Source organism: Myripristis murdjan, chromosome 21 (assembly GCF_902150065.1).
Source record: "Myripristis murdjan chromosome 21, fMyrMur1.1, whole genome shotgun sequence".
In the NCBI taxonomy this organism is placed as follows: Eukaryota; Metazoa; Chordata; class Actinopteri; order Holocentriformes; family Holocentridae; genus Myripristis; species Myripristis murdjan.
The window spans coordinates 27,872,222-27,897,448 of record NC_044000.1 but is presented as its reverse complement, the minus strand read 5'-3'; the positions used below and the strand labels follow the sequence as shown (position 1 = coordinate 27,897,448).

The 25,227-nt window shown below is 41.0% G+C and overlaps 1 protein-coding gene across 1 annotated transcript in view; it reads left to right on the top strand.

Moving 5' to 3' along the window:
* The window catches only part of stxbp5l (syntaxin binding protein 5L), a 240,638-nt gene that overhangs the window by 162,364 nt on the left and 53,047 nt on the right, over positions 1 to 25,227 (top strand). Inside the window, exons 12-22 of the mRNA XM_030080730.1 lie at positions 2,281 to 2,353; positions 3,737 to 3,884; positions 5,176 to 5,243; positions 7,523 to 7,563; positions 8,798 to 9,012; positions 9,790 to 9,965; positions 11,417 to 11,542; positions 15,746 to 15,897; positions 17,710 to 17,712; positions 20,379 to 20,447; positions 21,817 to 21,882. Of these exons, the coding sequence (XP_029936590.1) occupies positions 2,281 to 2,353; positions 3,737 to 3,884; positions 5,176 to 5,243; positions 7,523 to 7,563; positions 8,798 to 9,012; positions 9,790 to 9,965; positions 11,417 to 11,542; positions 15,746 to 15,897; positions 17,710 to 17,712; positions 20,379 to 20,447; positions 21,817 to 21,882 (1,137 nt within the window). The remainder of the gene's footprint in view (positions 1 to 2,280; positions 2,354 to 3,736; positions 3,885 to 5,175; positions 5,244 to 7,522; positions 7,564 to 8,797; positions 9,013 to 9,789; positions 9,966 to 11,416; positions 11,543 to 15,745; positions 15,898 to 17,709; positions 17,713 to 20,378; positions 20,448 to 21,816; positions 21,883 to 25,227) is intronic.

Genomic DNA, 25,227 nt, shown 5'->3' with positions numbered 1-25,227 from the left:
CTGCAAGCTGTGATGCCATGACAGAAAGATTACTATGTCAAGCTGGAAGTTTCAATAAAGTTGTTCAGCAAACTCTCCTGTTGGCACGGTGACGTCAGTGAACACCTGCAGCTGTTGCCGTGGCGAGTTGAACCAGCCGGAGATACTGAAGGCTCACACAGGCCCACGGCGGCTCTACTCATTCACTTTCTATGATTCATGTGAACAAATCAGCTGTGGCTGTCACTTGTGGACGACGTGCTGATTGCTAATTTTCCTCGCCTTAACTTACACAAATTAACCAACACACACACACACACACACACACACACACACAGAATTTACAAAAGTTTTCCATCTTGTATTTTTGTATCAAAACTCATTTCTCTTCCTGTCTTAGGTGTAAATAACAATTCCCACTAATTAGATTATTGTTGATTTTTGAACAATCCTCTCTCTCTCTCTCTCTCTCTCTCTCTCTCTCTCCCTTTCTCCCTCTTTCTGTCTCTCTCTCTCTCTCTCAGCTGTATTGCTGACATACATACAGGCAGTTTCCGAGCAGGGCTACTAATTAGCGCTTTGACGAGACTTAAATTGCTCTGCGTCTCACACGTGGAGATAGCACAGGAGAAAATTGATTTTTAAGCTCCCTTGTTCTCTCTCTCTCTCTCTCTTTCTCCCTCTGTCACATACAAATACACACACACACACTCACAAACTCATCAAGGTCTCTAACATGCACACCCACACAGCAGCAACAACTTCCAAATTCGTTTCTGTCGAGACACACACACATTGACACACACATTGAAACACACATTCACACACACATTCGCACACACATTCGCACACACATCACCACCACCGATACCTTCCCGGGGATCATGTGCTTCCCTCTGAGATACACACACAGACACAAACACACACATAGAAAGATACACACTCAGCTCCTCACACACGTATTTATTCTTGCTCATGATGAATCACAAGCTAACAAAGTGCTTGTGTGTAATGGAAACTTTGAGTATTGACTCCCATGACTCATGTCTGTTCGGTGGCAAGGGGCTAAACTGCAGGAAGTTGTTGATGTGGACCGACACAAAGAATAAAATGAAAGCTAAATGGATTTGTGTGGGGGGCCGCTGACCCCCCGCCCGTGCCGATCAAACTCGACATCGATTGTCCCGGCCTGGTGGTCGTTTGACGTCAGAAATGCCACTTTTTTTTTTTCTCCATGTCCACGTTTGGCTTATTAATTTCATTCATTTATAATTACAGGAGCTGTGGGAGGATGAGGAGATGGTGGTTCGGTCCTTGCCAACACAAAATTATGCACCACTTCTGCTTCAGTAGCTTTCAATTTGTGGGGGACTTTGAAGGGGAAATGAGTTTTACGTCACTGCTGACGTGGGCGATTTGTTTGAACAAATGACAAGCTCAGGTTTTATTGTTTGCTGTCAGATGCTGCAGAATCACAGCAAAATGCTCTCTCCTGTCTGTCAGCCGCTACAGACGAGCAGAGAGAGAAACAAAAGACATTTAATAAGAAATAAGTTAAAAGATACAATAAAACCTGAGAGGACATTGTTTACAGTGACTGAGGCATTTTCCCAAAAAAACAATAACATGGATATCCTTGGTTTACATCCGGAAAAAAGTAACAATTTCATAAGCAAGTGTCATTCATGTCCATGAAGTATTTGGTTATATTTCTTTGTTTTCATAAAAATGACACACAAACAAACAGAAAAAAATCAAACTAGTTAAACCAATAAAACAGCTACCTTCTTCTGAAGGCAAAGACAATTTAAGAGTCACATAATTTCATGATTAAAGTGTTTTTTTGTTTTTTTGTTTGTTTGTTTTTTTTTCCTATAAAGCATGTAAAGGCAAATTCATTTTATTTCATTTTTTAAAAATAATTAATTAATTATATGTCATAAAAATAATATTTATTTATTTATTTATTTATTTATTTATTCATTCATTCATTCATTCATTCATTCAATCATTCATTCATTATTTATTTATTTATTATTAGCATGGTCTTTATTGATTGATTGATTGATTGACTGATTGATTTGAAACATGGATAACACCTGTGAGTACTTGAAATAATGGAGATTGCATAGCTTCTCTGTTGTTGTTTTCTGTTGTTTTTGTTTTGTTTTTGTTTTGTTGTTATAAATGAACTCCTAAAGAAATCCAGTTTGTGTCTGTTTTTTGTTTTTGTTGTTGCCGTTTTATTATTATTATTATTATTATTATTATTATTATTAAGTGTGTGTTTGTGTGTTACAGAGGTCCAGGAGCCTTACGCAGTGGTGGTGCTTTTGGAGAAGGACTTCATCGTGGTGGATCTGACACAGAGCAAGTACGTGTCTCACACACACACACACACACACACACACACTGGCCCCGCCTCCAGCTGCTGGGCTGCATGCAGCTGATGGCAGCGAGGCGATGGAAGGGAGCCTTATCGCCTTTTGACATGAGACAATCTGACTTCAATCGTCTCACTGCGGCCGAGCGGCCATCGGGACGCTGGCCGGCACCTGGAGGGAATATTGGCACCGCTCAGCTCAGGTCTGTCAAAACAGCAAGAGAAGAGGGACAGGGTTAAAGATAGATGGAGGCCGTCCATATTCGTATGTTGGGGAGAAAGTCAGGGTCAGATGCTGCCCATGGAAAAAAAACGGATGTGCCACATGGCTGTCAGGGTGCAATTGCTGCCACTCCAGTTAAATTAACTTGTCATCACTGTGAGATGAGGTGAAGGTGGCGACATGGTGCCATTTTAACCAAGGAACACCTGAAGCCAGGGGATGCAGTCAAAGAGTAGCAATAACACTTTTCCAATTAGGTATAAATACATGGTGATGAAGGCAGATGAGAAGGTCATTCAGATTTAATTTGGTTTTGACTTTGCCAAATGGCCTCTGTGTGTCCGTATGACTGGCTAAATTGGGTAAATGTGAGAATCTCTCATTGGCCAGTTAGCTGTTAATTGCTGTGCTTTATTAGTGATTAAAGTGTCCATTAGAAATAAGCGGCCGTACGCCGAGCCGCTGCAGATTTCATATTTTAGATATGAGTCCTCATATTTTTTTTGTTTTGTCACAGCTATTGATGTCACACCTGGATCAGATAATATTTACAAATCATTTTTTTTTTTGACATTTTTTGGTGGAGCAGATGGTTTACCACCCATTACCATGTGACTCATGCCTGATTGATGAAATAGTAGATTCGTTTCAGTAGATCTGTAGATAAACTGAAGTATTTGTTTTTACTCAGTGGTTACAATCATTTGGGTGTTGCTTACCTAATTATTAGTTTGAACCTTCATGTTTTTATTGAAATTTAGATTGAATTCCTGACTTTAAAGAGAGCATCCTCTGCCTTTACATCACTGTGCTGTAATCACAGACCTTTACTGTTTTCTTTTCTCTTCATCTGTATAATCCCAGAGTCTCTGACAGCGTCCACACCAGTAATAATGCATAATAATACATCTCTACAGTTTGAAGTATTCCTTGGTCAAAAACACAACAAATGTACAATTTTTTTCTGTCTGTATGAAGAAAAGAATCCATTGGTATTCATAAAAGGGCATCTATTTCATTCCTTTTTGTCTGGGGTTTCTCATGAAAAGGAATTTGAGATGGCTTGAAACTCACTTTGAACCCACTTTTCCTTACTCTCATAAACTCTGCTTTACACTCCACTTTACGACATGTGCCTGCCTGTCCTGCAGCTTCCCAATCTTCGAGAATCCGTATCCAATGGACATCCATGAGTCTCCGGTCACCTGCACAGCCTATTTTGCAGACTGTCCTCCTGACATCATCCCCATCCTCTACTCCATAGGAGCCAAACACAAGAAGACCGGCTACAGCCAAAAGGTAGACAGGGAGATTTATTTGAGCAACACACTTTCCTTTGTAAACAAAAGTAAAAGGCATTTGGTTTATCTGTGTTTTTTTACCAGCCTCAGTCTCGTCTAACCTTTAATTTTTGTCGAGATGTTCTAGCATTTTTGTAAGAGCTTAACTGAATGATTTCTGATTTCCATCTATCTAATCACAGTGATTTTCCTCACGCCTGTTAACAGAGGGAGCAGCTCTGCCGCTGAGAGCAAAACAGAAACAGTCCAAATAATATTTAATACTATGGTTGGCGACTGAAAGGGTGTGATTAACCGTGAAACTGGGTCTCTGTTTCTGTTGCCTCGTAACTATTTGGCAAACTTAAACTTTAAGAAACTTTGAGAAAAAATAGCCTCTTGGGGATAAAAGGTTCATGACTCCTGCCTTAAAGGAATGCATCAAGTTTTTTGGGAGGTTGGTCAGAATATAGACACCAAACTCACCAAGCTTGCATACCACTTGCACCATCCCAGTTGTGAACACTGACCTCATAATAATACATATATTTTGATATTATATGTGCTGTGCAAAAATGAAATATAATACACTAAATATGCTGTGGCTGATGTGTCCAGGTTTATAATTGCAGCTATTTTACATGAGCATCCATTTATTTTATCAGCTACACATTGAATTTAAGCAATAAACAGTTTTCTAGTCAAAAAACAATATATTAAATTTATATCATGCTATTTAACCGTTTAGCTTTTGAGCTGCTATATGATTTTTTTCTAATATCACTCAACATAGTGCATACTAAAATGGGTAAATTTGATCAGTAGGACAGTCTACAGAACCCTGATACATTCCTTTACATTTGTTGCTGTAAATGTATTGTGTAATCTGTAATTTGTATTCATTCCTTCAAATCTACACGGGCAAACATTTCATAAAACCTCATAACAACATTATGAAGGGTTGCCTGTTGTCATAAGGTTATTAACCTATAGTTTTATGGTGTCACTTTATTTGTGTGTCTCTGCACACAATTACTTTTGGTGCTTCGGTTTTTAAGGTTAACAACATGATGATGTTATTATAATGCATTTTCAGAAATTTCCTCCATTAAAAAATATTCTTGATTGCTGGGCTGTTATTACAATTGTGAGTTACACTGAAATGTGTTTGAGGAAGCCTTTGTGTTTTTCAAATAGAGGATTTCTCCATCATGAAGGTATAGTGGTGTTATGGGATGAAAAACAAATGTTGAAGAGAAGCCAGCACAGGGATTATTTAATGATCAGTTCTGTGTGTGTGTCTGTGTCAGGAGTGGCCGATCAGTGGAGGAACGTGGACGTTAGGATCACAGACCTACCCAGAGATCATCATCACAGGGTGAGTCCAGTTCCTCTCTGTAAATCCATCCAGAGGGAAGCCCTTCCAACTCAATTTGAAACCTCAGAGGACGCTGAGGGTGGTTCTTTTTAATCCACAAAATGTGTAATTTCACTTAAAGCTGTTGTAATTGGTGTATTTTCGCAACAGTGGCCCATTGGGCAAGCCTGGAGGTGTTGTACTGGTGGGAGGAGGGATGATTTGAGTTTTGAGTCTGAGTTTTATGTTTGTTATATAATATTGACATGTCACCATCTTGAGCAAAAAAAGAATAAGAAGCTGGGTTCAGACTGTTTCAGATTGTGTGAGTACATTAAAATCTGTGTCCAGTAAACACGTGATGTTTTGCTGTAACTTTGCTGGAGGAGAAAGCAGCAAAACAGCACTGATTTTTTAATCCTTCGTAATGCTAATACAAACACCGGAGGGAAACAACAACAACAACATGCTTCAGATCGCTGCCTTGCCAGGATCTGACAGGTTTGATGAGTCTCATCTGTGTTGTTTCGAACATGCAGTTTAACTCAAACGCAGCTCGATTTGACCCCCGGACGTAGATGTGTCTTTAATGTGCAACCAGATGCAGGGCTTCCACTGTTTACGTGAAGCAGCCTGGAGCGGGAACACTACAGCGGTGTGGTGGTAGTGGAGGAGAAATATGTACCTTCTAAACCCACCAGCCCACCACAGCTGTCAGCTGTGATTTGTCTGAGTGAATAAAAGTGGCTAATCTGCTCTGTATATGAACAACTTCACTCTAAAGAATGCAACATAGGTCAGAAAAGGTGCAGTAACTGTGTTATTTTTGTTTCAAGCTCACTATAGGATCACTTTATCAACTACAAGGATACTGTAAATTATTCAGACAGATGCTATTAGTCCTCTATTGTTTCAATTTTGATTTATTTATTTTTTTTTTGCAAGTAAAGACATAGAGCAAACAACTTTTTCAGGTTTAGTCACTCATCAAACCATTCACAAAAAAAAAAAAAAAAAAAAAAAAAAAAGAACGCCAGTGTACAATTTGTTTTTGGATGCTATCTTAGACGGAGAAAAATAACACATTTAAATATGTAAGATCTGTTATTAGTGAACTGATTTTTTTCTGCTATCATCAGCCCCTTAAAGGAACATGTGGCTGTGCACAGGATATTCAGTACTAATTGGATACTGTCAAATATATTCATGTGAAAAAGTAGTCTCATATTCTGTCTTAATGTTATTTTTCGTCAAACAAGTGAACGAAAAAAAGCTTCCAATGTAATAAATCCTACTTGTTTCCAGTGATAATCAGCTTGTTTCAGACATTTTCTTAAAACAAGTGTCATTTTCTTGGTACGAGTGAGCTAATCTGTCTTATTCTGCCTGGTTTGAAGATATTTATACTTGTTTCCAGAAAAACTCCTGAAACAAGTGGAGCTGAGCTGAAAACAAGTGGGATTATCTCATCCCAGCGTCCGATTTTTCAACTTCTTTTAAGAACACAAGGTTTTTAAGACAGTGTGTAGGACTAAATGATTCAAAATAGATATGTTTGCATTGCATTGGATTTTTTGACTCACACCATCACTCATTTGTGCACAGATTTTCAGGAAAACTGGTAAAAATGAGATGATTTCTAATATTTTTGACCAATTTGTGTCATGTTTCATGCACAGCAGTTTGTGTTTTATGCTCCTGTTGGTTTGGGTCAGTGCCAGCCCCAGGACAGTCCCTGCCCTGGGCCGCACAGGGCCCTAAAGCTTTGACAGAGATATAAATCGGTTTTGAAGCATGCATGCTGGGTGGTGTCTGCACCGAGGCAACACACAGAGCATCGCTTGCAGGCCAGACATTAGAGGCCAACGTGCCAATATCTTTCTATTACACTCAGTAACTTTTATTGAGTGAAATATAAAAGCTTGCTTCATAGTGGCTGCCATGTAAAAGATAAAATTAGGGATTTAGATTCACTTTGTAGACACCAGAAACCATAAGGAATGTTCTACTCCTCAGCTACTCTGCTTTCCAGAAGAACCTTTGAAAGCAAATAAGCTGTAATGGTCACTGCTGGACTTTTAAAATAGAACCAACATAGCCACCATTGTTCCTGTTGAACCTCCATTGCACAGCTGAAAAACTGTGACATTAAAGGACGAGATAGGATAAGTGCTATTCTTCCATCGAGGATGTATTCATCATTTTCCTTGAACTTCCTCGGCTGCTCTTAAAATAATCGGGCGCATTAATTTTGCCTGTTGAAAATGCACTGTAATCTCTCTTCTTTTGTCTTTCTTCAGACACGCTGATGGATCAATTAAGTTCTGGGACGCATCTGCAAGTAAGTCCACTCCCTCCATATTCATATCGGAGCCATACAAGGAATACATTTTATTTTGCTTGGTCTACTCTGTAAACAATCCAACATTCATTCACCCTCGGTTTGCATTTATAATGATGTAAAAGCTGTGAGGTATGGTTAACTAACACGTAAATCAGTATAATCTAATAACTGTGACTGCACACAGCCAGATCTGTTCCACCCTCTCAGCATGATACATATAATTTTAGAAATCCCAAAACTGGTAATTATATCCTTACTTGGACCCAAGCTCATCACAAATGAGTCGTCATATATCTCTGGCATGTTGGACCCACCACCAAAACAGCCTGTGAGCCATTTTGCAGCTTGGAGTTTTAGTCATACAAACTTTTCTCAGGTGCACAGCTGCTCTGGGGAGCGTCAGAGAGGAGATCGCTAATATTATCAAGCCTGGTGTTTTTACTACAAACTGGGAGAAAAAATGCAAGCAGGCCACACTAAGTTCATTTTGTCAGCATTTCATTGGGTCTCCAAGGGTCTTTGAAATTATTCCAAAGGGGAAAATTAAACAAAATGAAGAATACTTTATCATTTCCCTTCTTTGAGGTAGGATACATTACGATAGTAGCTACTTTCATCATAGGTTCAGCTGCTCCTCTGTTACCTCATCACTACTTTTTATCAAAAGTTATGTAATTTATTTATAGAGCACATATAAACACATATCAAGCCAACCAAAATTCTGTACAAAGGACATTAAATGCAAAGTTAACAGTGAAAATAAAGGTCATTTTGTACTTTTTCCATATGTAACTAAAAAAAAAAAAATCTTCTCCAGTGGGTTTTCTTGGGATAAAATCTTGTGATTTGTGATTTATTTATTTTTTTTTTAAACAGGGACAAGGTACAGAAGACATTAACCCAAAAGGGAGAGATGCACTGTACAAGGCTATAGCCCTAAAGCTAATTTCCACCCATAGTCCCTGGACAAACAATTATACAATTATTAAATATTACATAGATATATATATATAGATATATATATATGTGTGTGTGTGTGTGTGTGTATCTATCTATCTATATATATATAGATAGCTATTCCCTAACAGGTCTGCCTCTGGGAAATGTTTGTGCAACTAAACCTCCAAACTGCACCCCCATATTGCATCCCAACTTAAATAAACATGCTCAACATGCATATTCTACAGCGTGCTTATCAGACCGCTGGCTCCCTCTGCCTCTTGTGCACCAGTCACCCTGCAGATGCTGTACAAGCTGAAGACCTCCAAAGTGTTCGAGAAGCCCAAGCCGGGCGAGGGCCGGACAGCCGAGCTGGTGGAGGAGGACCCATACGCCGTCCAGATGGTCTGCTGGTGCCCTCAAAGTCGCATCTTCTGCGTGGTCGGCATCTCTGCCCACATCATCCTGTACCGCTTCAGCAAATACGACTCCAACACTCAGATAGTGGTGAGTGAGACGTGACCTAATTGCAAGAAATAATCAACAAGTCATAGTTGGGCTTGTACGTTAATTCAGTATTATCTTTGGTTTTTTGTCAGTAGAAGGGTATCATAATGATATGTTGATTATGGGACATCGTGACACACAATTCTGCCATCTCTACCGATGATGGCAAGCCAGGTTTTACTTAAAAACCGACAAGATTAGGCCAGATACATTTTAAGGAATCTTATCTGATTTTTTCACACCTAGCATTACCATTTGCTTCAAAGGAATGAATTTAATTTGATAATTTAACATGAGTTTGTATACATGAGTCATATTGGGATATATGTTGATATTAAAAACCAACACCTTACAATTATCATGATATTTTTCTTTTCAACCATACTGTCCTGGTCTAGTCAGAGAATTAATAAGAGACAATATTCAGTGAAAGTTGAATGTAACTTTAAGACCCATGTTGCTCATTATGCTGCATTACTATGGTAACACTCTCCACTAGAAATAACCAAAAAAAGCAAGAAATGAAAAGGATGAGGACTTTGTTATTAGGGAGAATTAGAGTTTAAAGGCTATTACTATTCCCTTTGTGGCCGTTTTTTTTTTAGCTCGCTAAGTGTTTAGTATGGACTCTGTGAAGGATACTGAGACAAAACGAGGACATCTCTTGTTTCTGTCTCTCATTTTGGGTTAGAGCCTCGACAACAAACACTTGTGTGCATTTCCATATGTGCTTAATGCAAACTGTAATTCGTATTTCTCTGTGTGTGCGGTCCCCAGTCATTAGAGGTGCGTCTGCAGTGTGAGTCAGAGGACGTCATCTCTCCGTCTGAGACTGAAAACAACCCCTGCTTCTCGGATCCCAGCTCCCACTCACCTCAGCCCCAGCACCAACACCCCGCCAGCCCCAGCAGCGGGACCCCCGAGGGAGTCAAAGACAGCATTCCCTGCCTCAGGTGGGGGGCTTTCCACACACTTTAACCACGCGGCAGATATCTGTGCAAATGAGTCATTTCATCTAGCAGGGGCTCTTAAAGGAACAGGTCATCCCGTTCAAGTTCAGTCACCTCAAATTCATTGTACCGTGAAAGACACGAGCTGCTGCTTTAGGTCCGTGTCAGCCTTCCTCGGGCTGTTGAAGTCTTCACGTTCGCTAGTCAACTATAATATCTGGTTAGGTAAGTGCTAAAATATTGGCAGTGGCCAGGGGCTGTACCCGACTCAAAATGTCCAGAGTTGACTCAGAGGCGGCCTTTCAATGCGACAAATCGAGTCGTGACGTGTTTTCGTGTTAATTATGGGCTTCAGTACCATCCTCCACATTTCTCCACTTAATTAACACATTTAATTGAATTAATGGGAATGTGTCTTGCTTTATTGTCATGTTGCAACGCCCAGTGACTAAAGTTACCTTGAGTTGTAAGTGAATTTTTGACTTCATTGCAGAGGTCTAGGGCTCAACTTGTCGACTTGCAGGGGAGCAGCCATAGTAGTGGCTTGTAGCTGCGAGATAACATTAACATCGGTTGTATCACTAAATTAACCTGCTGTTTATCAAGCTATCGACCTTTTGTTTAGTTTTTTTTTTTTTTTTTTTTCAGGTTAACTGAGCTGGTTAAGCAATGACTCATACAGTTTTGCAGGACAGATTGGACCCAAAGACAAGACACTGTTTTCTGTGTCACACTAACTGGCGTTTCAAGACGAATCTGCCTAATCTGACTTGTCACTTGTTCTCAGAATCAGAATCAGAAGTGCTTTATTGATCCCCGAGGGCAAACTGGGTCAGTTGCAGTTGCTCAAATTCTCAAGAGAAAAACGTATATAAAAGCACAGGTACAATTACAAGAAATAGAAGAGGAAAACAAGAAATAGAAAATAATTAATAATACTTTGTGCATTAATCCTAATTGTAAAACATGTATGTGCATTATGTATAAATATGTGCCTTAATCCTACAATAATATTGCAACAATATACACAGAAATAAGACATTGAGAATATATGAAACGTATACCTATACACAACATATATAGAAGCACCAGGGTACTGAGCTATTGAATTATTGTAAAGTTTTACCGGTATAAAATTATTTCACAGTTAAATAGTTGAATAGACAGTTAAACAGTGTACAGGAGGTGTGTTCACAGAGCATTCTATATCAACACCACAGTAATCTTTTTCATTTATCTCTCTCTCTCTCTTTTGAGGTCTGGTTCTTACACTGAGATGTTATTTTTTGCACAGCCAGCGCTCCAGTCGGTCTCTGTTACTGAGCTACACCTGGTCGACAACTGGCAACCCTCCACAACAATGCACAAGTAAAGTCTCTCTCTCTCTCTCTCTCTCTCTCTCTCTCTCTCTCTCTCTCTCTCTCTCTCTCTCTCTCGCTCTCTCTCTCTCTCAGGGTGAAGGACCGGGTAACACGGATGCCTCCAGGTTACCAGGCGGAGCTGGTGGTGCAGCTGCTGTGGGTGGACGGAGAGCCTCCCCAGCAGATCACCAGCCTGGACATCAACTCTGCTTATGGCCTGTAAGTCAAATCTAGGGCCTTTAAGGTTTTCAAATGCCACGAAAGGCCCTCTAGTGGCCGGTGTGTGCCATAGCTCCAGTGCTGCACCAGGGAACTCTGCGCACTGGCGGCTCCAAAAAACAGCGACAAGCACTTAAACGTCGACACTAAAATGCACACAAGACAGTTTGCATTTCACTTAAATTTTCCATTTGTCACTCGTGTGGAAGGAGAAATGAACATACCCGACACCAGAATTTCATTTTGGCAAACAAATTTACAAATAAATCATCAGGGTCTCAGTGGTGATGATCAGTCAGTGAGATGATCTTCTCTGCCGCTGCACCTCTTTGTGATGATGGCTAAGATGGTTGGATTTATTTTATTTATTTATTTATTTATACTACAATTTTTACTCAGTGCAGTGCATAAATATGCATTATCCCTGTACATAAATATTCCAGTATTAATTTTATATTACCCATTGCCAATCTAAACATATAAAAATGTGAATATCTTTATCAGTGTTGGTTGGTCAGGACTCAGCTGTATCGGCAGTGGTCTAGTATTTCCATTTTAACAAAGCAGGTTACCGCTGCTACTACTGCGTTTGTTATTGTCCCCCCCGTAAATATCAGATTGATGCTCAATTATTCAAAAACAACACCCTTCTCATATCCCCTGATTTGTTTATGGCATCATTAATTTAGTCACAAGGCAAGTTTGGATGCAAAATCACACGCAGTTTTGTTTCCTCCTGATGGCCGTTTCCCCTCTGCTTCGGTTTTATCCAACACAAACAAGACAAAGACATTTTTGTCTGCTACACGGACGTTTTCCCGCGGTGAAAAACGAGATATTTCTCCGTATTGTGGAGGAATATCTTGTTTGTTAGATTGGTTTTAAATTGGGTGATTGTTTTTTGTTGCATTGGTTTTAAATCTGTCAATCTAGATAGATAGAGATAGATAGATAGATACTTTATTCATCCCGCAGGAAATTCACAGTTTTTCAGCAGTATCCACAGATTACAGATTAAATAAAATAAAAAAAAGATAAAAAAAAAATAAAGAATAAGATCTAAGTACAGCAGAATAAGATCTGAGTACAACAGAATAAGATCTATAGTACAAGCCAGTGTGCAAAAAGCAATGTGCAACAAAAAAAAAAAAAATCTATCTATCTGAAAATCTATCTGAGTGTTTGCCTTATTACCGTTTCCAGTTTTACATCTTGATCACAGTCCACCTGCATTTTTATTCAAATTGTTTTCTTCACACTCACTAGTCAAATGTGTGTCTCCTGAGTTATCCACGCTGCTTCTTTTCTTTCTTCTTCCACATCTGCATTTTGTAAAACCGCAGGGAGACACAGAATTTCTTCATTTTCACTCCACCACCAAAATGTTCAATTTTATTTGGAATAAAATAGTCTTGGAGTTAAGGGTGCTCAGTTTCATGTTAATATGTTGTTTCATTTATTTGTTTTTTGCTTCAGAAGTCACTTTAGCAGATGAGGCCTTTTAGATGATATCAGATTTAATTATATCAACCACTGAACAAACAGGCTTGTTACTGAATGTCTTACACGGCATTAAACACAGCTGACTCTCACTCTTACACGGTGTTGGACAAAACAAAATTAAAGAAATGATACTCCTAGCAGGTAGGTCAGGTATTACGCTGACAGCATTTTCCACAATTTTGATCTGCATAGTTTGAAAAATATGAACAAAAACGTTACTAAACGTGAAACCAGCTTCACCAGTAAAATAGCTTTAAATGTTGTCAGCTGCAGTCGTGAGGAAGAAGTGAGAAGTTTGATGACTTCCTCAGCTCAGACAATCAATACGCCGGAATCATGGCCTTTTACATGGTTTCGCCTTGAATGCCAAACTCGCGCCGCAAAATCCAATACACTGACGAGGCTTTATGAAGAAGCTTTGTGTGCAGCAGAGCAGGGGGTCATTTGCCTTGCTCCTGTAGAGCCGCTCACAGCTTGAATGGGATTTCAATCATTGCTTTATTTATGTTTGCTCTGTGTGCATTTGAAAACTCTCTCTTTCTCTCTCTCTCACACACACACACACACACAGCGTTATACCTTGTGTCTCTTCAGTGGTTTTACACTAAAGAAAGTTGTCAAAGCCTGTATTTCTCTAGACACCAGAAAGCTGCAGTCCAAATCACCTTGACCCTGTTTTTCTGAAACTGACAGCCGAGGCCACCGAAGCTCTTTTATGTGATTTTGACTTTATTCTGACTTTCTGACTCGACATTGTTGTAAGCTGCTAGTCTGCGGCTTTTACGTTTGAAGGGACACTATTTTCTAGGCCAGCGTCACCACCTCTTTTTTTTTTTTTAACTACTTTACTTAGGTAAATTGCTCGTAACTCAAAACCCTACCCATGTATTTCCATTCAGTGATATTTTCTACCTTCTTGTACTTTTTAGCTGCATCGCATTTATCTGACAGCTGGAGTTACTAGTTACCTTACAGAGGAAGCTTTTCCATGCAAAACATCAATGTAATGCATCGTTAGAGTGTAAACCAGCCAACAGGATCTGGAGCTTTTTGAGCTGCAACACTAAAATACGTCTTACAGGTTAATGCATCATTAAGGAGGAACCATTCCTCATAATGACAACCCATTGAACTCCCTTAAATACCCCCTTAATTCGCTTCAAAGTTAGGGAAAACTGTTTTTTTTTTTTTTTTTTTTTTTTTTTTTTTCAATATTATATGACAGTGTCATATCCATATTGTGTCTCTCTTGGTTGCAGCTTCACTGAAGCTACTTCACTCTTATACTGAGTGATGTGTTGTTTTATGACTGCAGTGTTACATCAAATACAAAACATCACAAGTGTTTTGTATCATTTTATTGACATTATCCTGGAACTCAGCAGGACATGTTTGGTGTCTTTGGAAACATTGGGATCTCAACTAGAATTTAGATTCATTTTAATGCTAATTCCACTCTACTGCAGGACATTTATGTTATTGGTCCATTTTTCCATTGTCTCAACCATAATCTCATTTATTTTCAGTGATTACCTTGACAGAGTTTAACAATGCTATGGAGAATATTTTTTGGGTCCTGTCTCACACCTGACACAGAGCCGTGTGAGTTGTCATTTTCCCGTCCAGCACCCACGTTGTGTAAACAGCAAATGCACTGGTGTCCATCCGTGCACCCATGGGCGTGTTGGTCTTAAAATGAGGTGTGGTCAAGTGCATTGTTGGTGCATTGATTTCTTGAGGCAGTTGAAAGCGATCCACCAACAAAAAGCAGGTCTAAAGTCAGTAATGCAGTTTCTCTTTCTTGTGCGCGTTTACTTTGTGCAGAGAAGCCTTCCTTCTTACCTGGCAAATCCACCAGTATAATAGCAGGCCAAGGTGCAAGCACATGGCTGTTAAAGGGAATGGGAGATGGCAGTCTGATTGGTTTATTGGATTCAAGGATTCAAGGATTCAAGGATTCAAGGAACTTTATTGTCATACCAGCTCACATTTACACATTAGTGGTACGAAATTAGGACTCAGGTCCCGGTATAAGCCTAAATAAATAAATAAAGCAAGGTAAAAAAAAAAAAAAAAAAGAAGTGTAAATATAAAAATAAGATATATAAGTATAAACAATATATATGAATATAAACGCTATGTATCACTATAAACAGTATATATGAATACATATAAACAGCCTATATAAATATAAAGTATAAATATTGCAATATAAAGAAATATATAAACAGCCTATATAAATATATAGTATAGTATATAGTATAAAGTATATATATGATATAAACAGTGTATATGAATAGAAAGTGGACCAAGTGACAGAACCCGACCCCCGGTACTGGGATTCAGGAACTGTTACACTTGATACGCATTGATAACATTGCATGTTACACTCAAAACACACCCATGATTAATTAAGAGACTTAGTAGAGCCCTTTTGAACCATAAAACTGGTGTAACGACCCTTTTTTTTTTTCCATCGTTTAAACAACAAAAGTGAACTTGGACACACCCTAAATGGTCCTGTGCCACGCTCTTCAGACTGTTCGCTTCGATCAATAAAATAGAGCCCTATATCTCAGTGGGTCTAAAATGGTAAAATATGTATCAAATGTAAATCTGTGTGTGTGTGTGTGTGTGTGTGTGTGTGTGTGTGTGTGTGTGTGTGCGTGCGTGCGTGTGTGTGCGTGTGTGTCTCTCCAGTTTGGCGTTCGGGAACTGTAACGGCCTGGCGGTGGTGGATTACCTGCAGAAAACCATCTTGTTGTGTATGTCGACCCTGGATCTGTACGGAGCCACCGACCCCTACCAGCGCCTCACTCGCTCCCCCCGCAGGAACAGACAGTCCACCTCAGGTAGGAGAAAACACACACACACACACACACACACACTCACACCAAGGATCCTTTTACTTACACTTACAACTCACTGCACATCCACAAAATAATGTGAAATGAGATTCCACTGGCTTCATGTTAATGCTCACACACACACACCACACACACACACACACACACACACACACACACTTATGCACAGTGTATCCAGCCTATCTTAGTGTCTCTTCTGTCCTTCTCTCATCTCTCTGTCTTTCTCCTCCTTCTGTTTCTTCTTTCTCTCCTCTCATCTTGACCTTCCTCTGAGGGTTTGACTGACACATCAGATATTGATCTTTAATTAGTAATAATATATCGCTTTATTGATCCCCCGGGGGGAAATTTAAAAGGTCACCAGCGCATAGGACATATACAATAACATATACATTTCGTAGCAACGGAATACATTCATGAGTTACATCAGGGGCAGATGATCCAGTCAGGATGTGATGGATGAGATCCAGTTGTTTTGAGCACATTCATCGTATGGGTCAATACTACGCTAGATGTCTATGAGAGCCCTTAACTTGAATTGATTCTAATGGGACGTTTTGATCAGATTTTACACAAGCAGCTATCAGTATGTTGTTGTTATTATTATACTGGGATTGAATGAAGAGCTCAGGGGTTTTCTCACATGGGCCAGCAGCCGCTTGACTTAAAACTTGAAGTTGTTTTTCACCTCTGCAGGTTCGTCTCACATCAGAAAATCCCTCCAAACCACAACGCGTTTGCATGTGGCCCTACACCATCGTCATCACTTTTTGTCATTTCTGTCCGTAAACGTGTAAGAGTAGAGACTTTGCGTGCCTTCCTAGTTTTGTTTTTGCTGATTCGCAGCCACAGTTCTTTACACGATGAGCTCCAGTTGCACTCTGGTGCGAATACAAACCTGTCGCAGCTTCAGCTTCAAAGAGCTTTTTTTTTTTTTTTTTTTTTTTCTCCAGTGAAAAGTTTTCTAACGACACAGGCTCATGTGAGGTGTGTGCTTTGCTCTCAGTGCTGCCACAATGCAGGTCATTTTTCAGTTAAAAATACCAATCTTTTGCTGGTTACACCTTTTTACTGGCTTTTCCCTTTTTGCAATTATACAGTTCTTTGAGTTTTTTCTCCCAAGGTCAGAGAAGGCTAATTTAAAGAGCTCATGTGGCATCTGATAACTTGTGATGGGCATTGTGTTTGACATTTTATAGACAAAATAATTAACATAGTAATCAAAAAATAATGGATACATTAGTCAGCGATGAAACTAATCATTGGTTTTACACAGCTCTATGGCATCAGTAAACAACTGTGTGTTTGTGTGTGTGTGTGTGTGTGTGTGTGTGTGTGAATGGCTAGAACACACTCCCATGCCCTGAGCTATCCTAGCCCAGTCATAAAATGGAAAACACTAGAAAAAACACAAGAAACACTAGTTTGGATTTTTTTTTGACATGAAAACTACAAATTTATAGTTTTTTTTTTTTAAGAAACGTCGGTCCAGTTTCACTGCAGGTATCAATATCAGCTTTCAAGCTCAGGTTCAAGTTCAGATTTATTCGAGTTTACACTCTCACAGGGCCTCAAATGCCCACATGTTAATAAAAACAGGACGACACCCCCTGACTTAATCCTCATAGCGGGCAAGAAAAATTTCCCCGAAAACCCAGCAGCTGAGCAGGGAAAAATGGAAGAAATCTTGAGAAGGAGCAGAGAGAGAGGAGATCCAGGCAGGTGAGCAGCAGGCATCGACCCAGCGAGAAAATCACACACATTACAGTCATAATGCAAAAGAAAACACAATAGCAGACAGTATGACAACAGAAGCAGCAGGAGGCCTCAACCAAGGCAGCGCACACACACACACACACACACACACACACACACACACACAATGACCAGGCACAGAGCAGCCGTGGCAGCTAGGATGAGGAGGATGATGATGAGGAGGAGGACAACACAGGGAATGACGAGGGGGGAACCAGAGAGGAAGATAGCTACACTCACACAGGGCACACACACTCGAGCATGAGGCACACACACACACACACACACACATTTAGGATTAGGGAGGGATGGAGACAACATCGGCAGAACCAAGACAGAGAACCAAGGTGCAGAGATGCATGAATGCAGCAGATTTTTCAAAAGTGTGTATCAGTCGAACCCTCCTTCCTTCCTTCCTTCCTTCCTTCCTTCCTTCCTTCCTTCCTTCCTTCCTTCCTTCCTTCCTCTGGCTCTCTGCTCTCTGTCTGTCTCATGACGACACTCCAAGCCGAACACGCCCATCCATCCCAGTGTGCTCTTCACAGATCAGCACTACATGAAGTGCATGTTAACAGTCTGCGTGTCATTACAGTTTGCATTACTGTGCATGTTGTTGTTTGACTTCTCTGCCCCCCACCCCCCACCCCCCACGCCCCCGCAACCCCCTTTTCTGTTGGAAGTCCTGCTTGAGCACAGATCTGTAGTCAAAAAGCTACAGAGGTCTCCTTTAATTCCTGACCCCGCCTCCCTCTCTGCTACTAATCTGGGCTGGTGATGGTCTCTGAATCCAAACGCCTCCATCACACACACACACACACACACACACACACACACACACATAACAACAATGTCCTGTGACCCAAGCTAACTTGTAAACTCAAGGGCACAGCAGCTCCGGCGATTTTATATTTTAGATGCTGAGACGGTCCTTTAACCATTTTAAAGCTGTGGGCTTTTTTTTTTATTATTATTATTGTTTATTTTTGTTGTTGTCGTTACATAACTGCCCACAAATGCACCTGAAAATGCCTTACAGGTATTCAGGCCTTTGTCTGAGGGAGAAGCTGAAGTAGGAGGAAGGATGACTCTGGGTTTTAGAGCCCTCTCTTTTCATTCGGCTTTGCATAAGTGCTTCTATCGACCGCCGCAGCACTTTATGCTCCCAACTTCCTCTTTTGTAAAAAAAAAAAAAAAAAAAAGTCTCCCTGGGTTGGATCGCTCAAATCAATTTAGCGGAGGAAGGAAAACTAAAAGGAGACGGTGGTATGAGTTTTTTATTTTCTACCCCAGTTGTTGTCATACTGGGTGCTAGTTTGATCTCATTTGATTTAGCTCAGACAAAAAACGATGAATGAAACAAAAAAAGACTTTTTTGTCCCATTGAGATCCATGTTGGAGGATAACAATAACCACTTGACCTACAAAATGAAAAACTACAAACACAAATGAAAAGATGACAGGAAATACACAGCGGCAGTTCGGCTCTGTTTTCTGTGCTGCTTTCCTGTCCTGCCCAGAGCGTCTCGTCGCTGCACATATATTCATATCAACTGGATTTATACCTGTACTCATCTCACCTGAACCAGCTTCATTATTTCTAGCATCACCGTGTCCTGCCCTATTGACTGTACAATGCATTTTTTTAATAGAAAATCGAATGTATGAGAGAAAAAATAATGATGCAGCCGTGTGCTTTCTTTTGCCCTGAGGCACGGCACCCATACAAAAAGCAGTGTTTTGTGTTTCTTTGCACATAAAGTAATTATTTCCCAGCCAGATGGACGTTTGTTATTCTTATTACTCTGATTGAGCCGGGCGGGACCGAGAAGTGCTGCTGCCTAAACAAAAACTATTTACAGGAGTGGATATTTTTTTCTTGCTTTCCTTATTTTCCTGCTAACACAGTAGATCCCCTCCTCCTCGTGGTTAGGATTAGGATTAGGATTAGGGTTAGGTTGGGGTTAGGATTAGGATTAGGATTAGGATTAGGATTAGGGTTACGATTAGGGTTACGATTAGGATTAGGATTAGGATTAGGGTTAGGATTAGGATTAGGATTAGGGTTAGGGTTAGGGTTTGTGCAGCTTCCCGGGGTTCGGTTTCTCCCCTCACACTAACTCGGTTGCTGCTTGCTCTCACTTTCTTTTCCTCTCTAAGCCTGTGTGTTCTTCTCTCTCTCCCCTCCCTCCTTTTTTCCTCCTCCCCTCCTTCCCTCCTACCTTCCTTTACCACCCCTCCCTCCCTTCCCCCCTTCTCTCGCACCATCTCTCCCTCATCCATCCTTTCCTTCCTTTCCTTTTCCCTTCATCTCCTCCGTCCTTCCTTTCCTCCACCCTTCCCACTCTCCTCCCATCACCTCCCCTCTATCATTTTTCTTTCCAACTTTCGTTCACTTCCCTGCCACCTACACTTCCCTCCTTTCTCTCATCCTTTCACCTCCCTTCCTACTTTCATCTTTCTCGTCCTTCATTTCCCTGCTTTCTTTCCATCCTTCCTGACCTCATTCCTCATACATCTTCTCCCTCCTCCTCTCATCCACCTGTTCCCGCTTTAAATCATCCATCTCATCCCTCCTTTATCCTCTCCTCCTTCCCTCCGTCATTCACCCCTCCATCCCTCACCCATCCCTCCCTCCCTCCCTCTCCTCCCTCCACCTCCCTTCTTTGGTGACTCTGTGGCTGCTGATGTGGGCATGTGGGCCTGCCTGACAGAGTTTTGCATGCGTGGCCTGTCTAACTTTTATTCCGATTCAAAGAAAAGGATCCGTACGTCCTATCAGAGTAAGTTGGGCCTTCCTCAAGGCAAGGGGGGAGTGGCTGGGGGTGTGGTTAATTGGGGGGTGGGGGGTTAAAGAGGGAGGGGGGGTTGATGTGGAGAGGAGGGCGCACTGCAGAGATGACTGGAATAAAACGTGGTTGTTGCAGCTGGCCGCACAGCGGGACGACGGGGGGGGGCGTTTTTATCATCTCTGCATTTTGCCGCATGAAACGGAGCGGTCCCGTTCCAGTCATGTCCCGCGGTGCGTCCTCTGCCGTGAGGAGAGCCCCTCCTTTGAAGCTGTTAAACACAGCCACTTCAAAATACTACAGCTCCCATTTTGATTGAAATTATAAGTGGAGAGGAGATAGCGAGGTGAATGAAGTCCCATTCGTCCACTGGGCCAAACCAAACTATAATGTGCGCTTTTCATCACTGATTACAAAAGAATTCATAATTTAATACGCTAATAAAAGTTTAATAAGAGTCCCCTTCCATTTCTCTAATGATGTGTAAAAACAGTGTAAATGATTGAAGGAAAATTTCCATTAATAAATTCTGCTGAAAACTTTGTTTGACTGAAGTGGATTAGAGTCCAAAATTAATGAAAATTTTTGAACTGTGGCGACTCAGTGAGGCTATTAATGAAGCCGTAATGAACTCAGCTTGAACACCGCACATTGCAAGGAAAGGGAACAAGGACTGGACATTTAAGCCTTTGTGTTTTATCTGGGTTTTAAAAAAAAAAAAAAAAAAAAAAAAATACATGAGCGTGGGTAACTTCTCGTCCTGGCTTGTGCTTTGTTCCTCTGATCAAAGATCAGTTTGATCTTGCTGAGATCAGATTTGTATTTGTACTTGTACTTTTGACTGTTCACGCCCCCTTTAGCATGAGGCTTGCACTGCATCACCACAGAATAACTGGTCAGGTTTACATTTCAACACAATCTTGACATGGCTTGGTTGAATATTCACATTAATGTGGAAACAGGTGGAACGAATTGCAGTGCAGGTCACATTTGGTGCGGCTTATTCAGCCACGCTGCTCCTGGAAGACAAAATGGATTCAAAGTAAATATTAAAGGGGAAAACGGCAAATAGAAAATGTCAAATGTTGATGTCAAACACCTCAATGTCTGTAAAATGATTCCTTCACAAACTATAAATAAAACACAGAGAATTGACCAAACAAAACATCTCACCGCAAATAATTATTCAAAGATTTGAGATAAAACCGTCTTTCATCCAAGCTGTCTCCTCTGGCTCTGCGTGGCTGATCCCGATCAGGGTTGATTTCTGCCAAATCAATAACATATAATCAGTGTTACAGTGACCTGACAGACTGTGTCTATTCCACTTCCTCTTCCTCTCGACTGCCCGTGGCTGCGGCAGGCCTTACCGAACTCTCTGACAACCAGCAGTCTGTTGACATGGAGAGAAGCAAGTCACCCACCTCAGGTAACGCTTCACACACACACACACACACACACACACACACACACACACACACACCAGCCACTCCTTTGTCCACCTCCCCTGTATGTAAATGTCACCTGTGATTGGCACTGTGAGCTCTGCAGATCGCTCGGTGTCGACACGGCGGCCGTCGCTCCACGTGAATGGCAGCTGTGTGAAACAGCAACTCTCTGCCGCGATGTTGTTGTGTGTGTAGTTTGTTCCATTTGTAGCACTGAAAAAAAAAAAAAAAAAAAACGTGTTGAAAGCCGCCTTAGTGGGAGGTGTTAAGTGAGAAAATGTATTGTTGGGTTGCAGCATCCTGTGATGCATTTTGGCATAGCGTCTAGGTTGGTTTTCCATTATCCCGTGTGTGTGTGTGTGTGTGTGTGTGTGTGTAATGGATGTGCACAACCATAAAGGTCAGAGAGAAAGAAAGACTACACATGAAATCACAGCTGCACCAACACTACATCTCTCTCTCTTCTGCTCTCATTTTCTCTCTCTCTCTCTCTCTCTCCCTCTCTCTCACTTCACTGTTGTAAAGGAGCTGCAGGGTTTTTTCGTTTTTTTGGTTTTTTGGTCCTGCAGCAGCAGAAGGAAAGGCCATGTGGGATTTCAAACGGCTGGAGAGACAGGAAAGCAGAGAGGAGCAGAAAGACAAATGGACAGAGAAAGAAAGAGATTTCCACGTCGAATACATGTTGAACTTGTAGAGATATAACGCCAAGATGAGAGTTAAAATAACAGTCAAATGTAGTTTTTACCTGCGTCGACGGCTCACCTGGTTGGAGTGATGGGCAAAGCCGTTCTTCTCAGTTTACCGAATCATGACAATCAGTTCATTAAAAAGAGTCAGTTTGAATGATTTGGAGCTCAGAGTGTCTAATCCCACTCACCGAACTGAATCACAGCGACTGACCTGAGATCAGCCGTTTGAGCTGATCTCAGGTCAGCAGCCGGTGAGCTGAGAATTTAGTCGGATAATTTTGCAAAATAAAGCTGCTATAAGGAAGTCCCACCCTATTATTACTGTCTTTGTTAACCCTAACCCTTAATGCATTTTGGATTTAAAGTCCATGATGGTAAAGACGTCCAAACTTGAACCATAACTGAAATACTTCTAACTGAATCAACATGAAAATGAATTGAAATCGTTATCAAAATCAGGTAAAAGCAGTTTCTTCTCTTTCTCTGTATCTTTAAGCCGCTTTAGTCTTCACCGTGCCATGTGGTAAAAACATGTGGCCATGTAACGCCCATCATCAGCAGAACGCAGGATTTGTGATTAAAGAGACACGAAGAGGTGAATAAAGCCGCGGTGGCGTTAATGGAAACGACCTCCGTGTTCGTTTATGTCCCGTTTCGCTCAGGGTTCAGGCTCACACCTGGCAGCAGGTGAAGTCGGGCGGGAAGCACAACCACGCAGTGCGACAGGACGGCATAAAAGATGAAAATATACAGCACAAGAGGTCAGCAGGCATTCAGGGAGGGCTGACTGCAAGCGAGAGGAGTGTAAACTAAGACGAGTGTGTTGTGTCGGTGTGATTGTCTTAGGGGAGGCAGGGCAAGAGAAAAGACAGGATGAGTCGATGGTTTGTAGAGGATGAAGCAGAGGAGAGGAGAGCGGTGGGACGGGAGGAGAACATTTCCCAGCAGGCATTTATGTATCTATTGTGGGAAGAGACTTCGCCTTAGAAAATAGAGAGCAGATTCAAAAACATAAAGGTCAAGCCGAGTGTGTGCGTGTGTGTGTGTGTCTGTGTGTGTGTGTGTGTGTGTGTTAAATACACTGCCAAGCATTCTGTCAGACCTGCTGTGTTCTCTGAGCTCCGTCTGCTTGATAAGGCTGTGGCTGTGTTTTCTGGGCACGCGGCAAAACGTCATGTTTCGGAGAAGATATCTTTGTCCATCCTTTAAATCTAACAATTAAAAAACCTGACAACTTGGAAAATGGAAATAAAGCCAAATAAGGGTGATAGTTTGTTTTTTGTTTTGTTTTTGTGTGAGCGTTTATTGAAATTTAGGAAAATACTTCCAAGCTGCTTTTTTTCTGTATTTTTTTTAGACAGGCCCATCATCAGTGATCTCACACACTTTACATATAAAAGCTGTGAACTGGAGGTGCATATTAGAGTGTCACCACGGCCTCTGCGATTTTTGTCATTTTTGTCTGGACAGTCAATCGATGCTGTTGATGCGTCTATCAGCGAAGTGAAGAGGAGCATATAATTTGCATGCATTAGCAGACACACACAATTTAAATGACGCTTTCTTATTCCGTGAGGGAAGACAAGGCACTTGATCTCGCCAACCTTGACAGCAGAGCAGGAATAATTTGAAATTCTCAAAGAGGTGAAATAGTGGGGGGGGGGGGGGGGGGGGGGGGGTAAAAATATATGCTGCGAGTTCAGGTGAAATGCTGTTTTTCTCACAAGCAGGAAATAGGCCCGATATCACAGACAACATTTGCTGCCGCTAAATTCATATGTCGATGCTGAGGAGAATGTACATATCAGGACATGAGAACGGTGTGTGTGTGTGTGTGTGTGTGTTTGTGTAAATATTTCATGAGCCTGTGATGTTTTGCTTCGAGCTCCTGGGCTTTGTCTTTGCCAGATGCTCTCTATGCTCGGGGAACAACAATTTGCCATAAGGCCTTGTCGAGTGTAATGTATACACAGAAACATGGCTGTGCAGCAGAATGACAACCAATAGTGAACTTTTCTTTTTAAAAAAAAAAAAAAAAAAAAAAAAAAAAAAAAAAGCCTAGCTTTTTTTCCATCAATCCAGTGAGGTAAACCTCTATGAAGTCTTGCACGATGACTGACAGATGAAATCTTCTTAAGTCGAGCCCACTGGGAATGAAAAACGGAGTTATTATATTCCGACTGATGCTCTTTTAAATGTGTATAAGTAAGATTTTTACTACCCTTTACTACAGAATTAAGATGTCAGCAGTGGGTTTCAATACCTATGACTTTTACAATTATTATTATTTACTTTTATTGTTTTACTATTGCTGTTAGGTGCAGAGATTTCTGGTACTGCAAAACCTGATTCGAATTGGATTAGTTTCCCACAAATGAATTTCTAACATAGGATGTCTGTAATTTCATTTGGCCATCTGGACAGGATTACAATCTGTAATTTCTTCCCGATCTTGCACAGATGGGAGTGGCTAGAATGGCTCTTACTGACGGCTCTTATTGATGCTCTAATGACGGCCACACTTTACTCCAACACAACATATCTCAGAATCTATTGGGCAGATTGCAATTTTTGGAGCACGTTTAGGCTCCCCAGAGAATGAGCCCCAGCAATTTAGAGACCTCTTGACATTTCCTC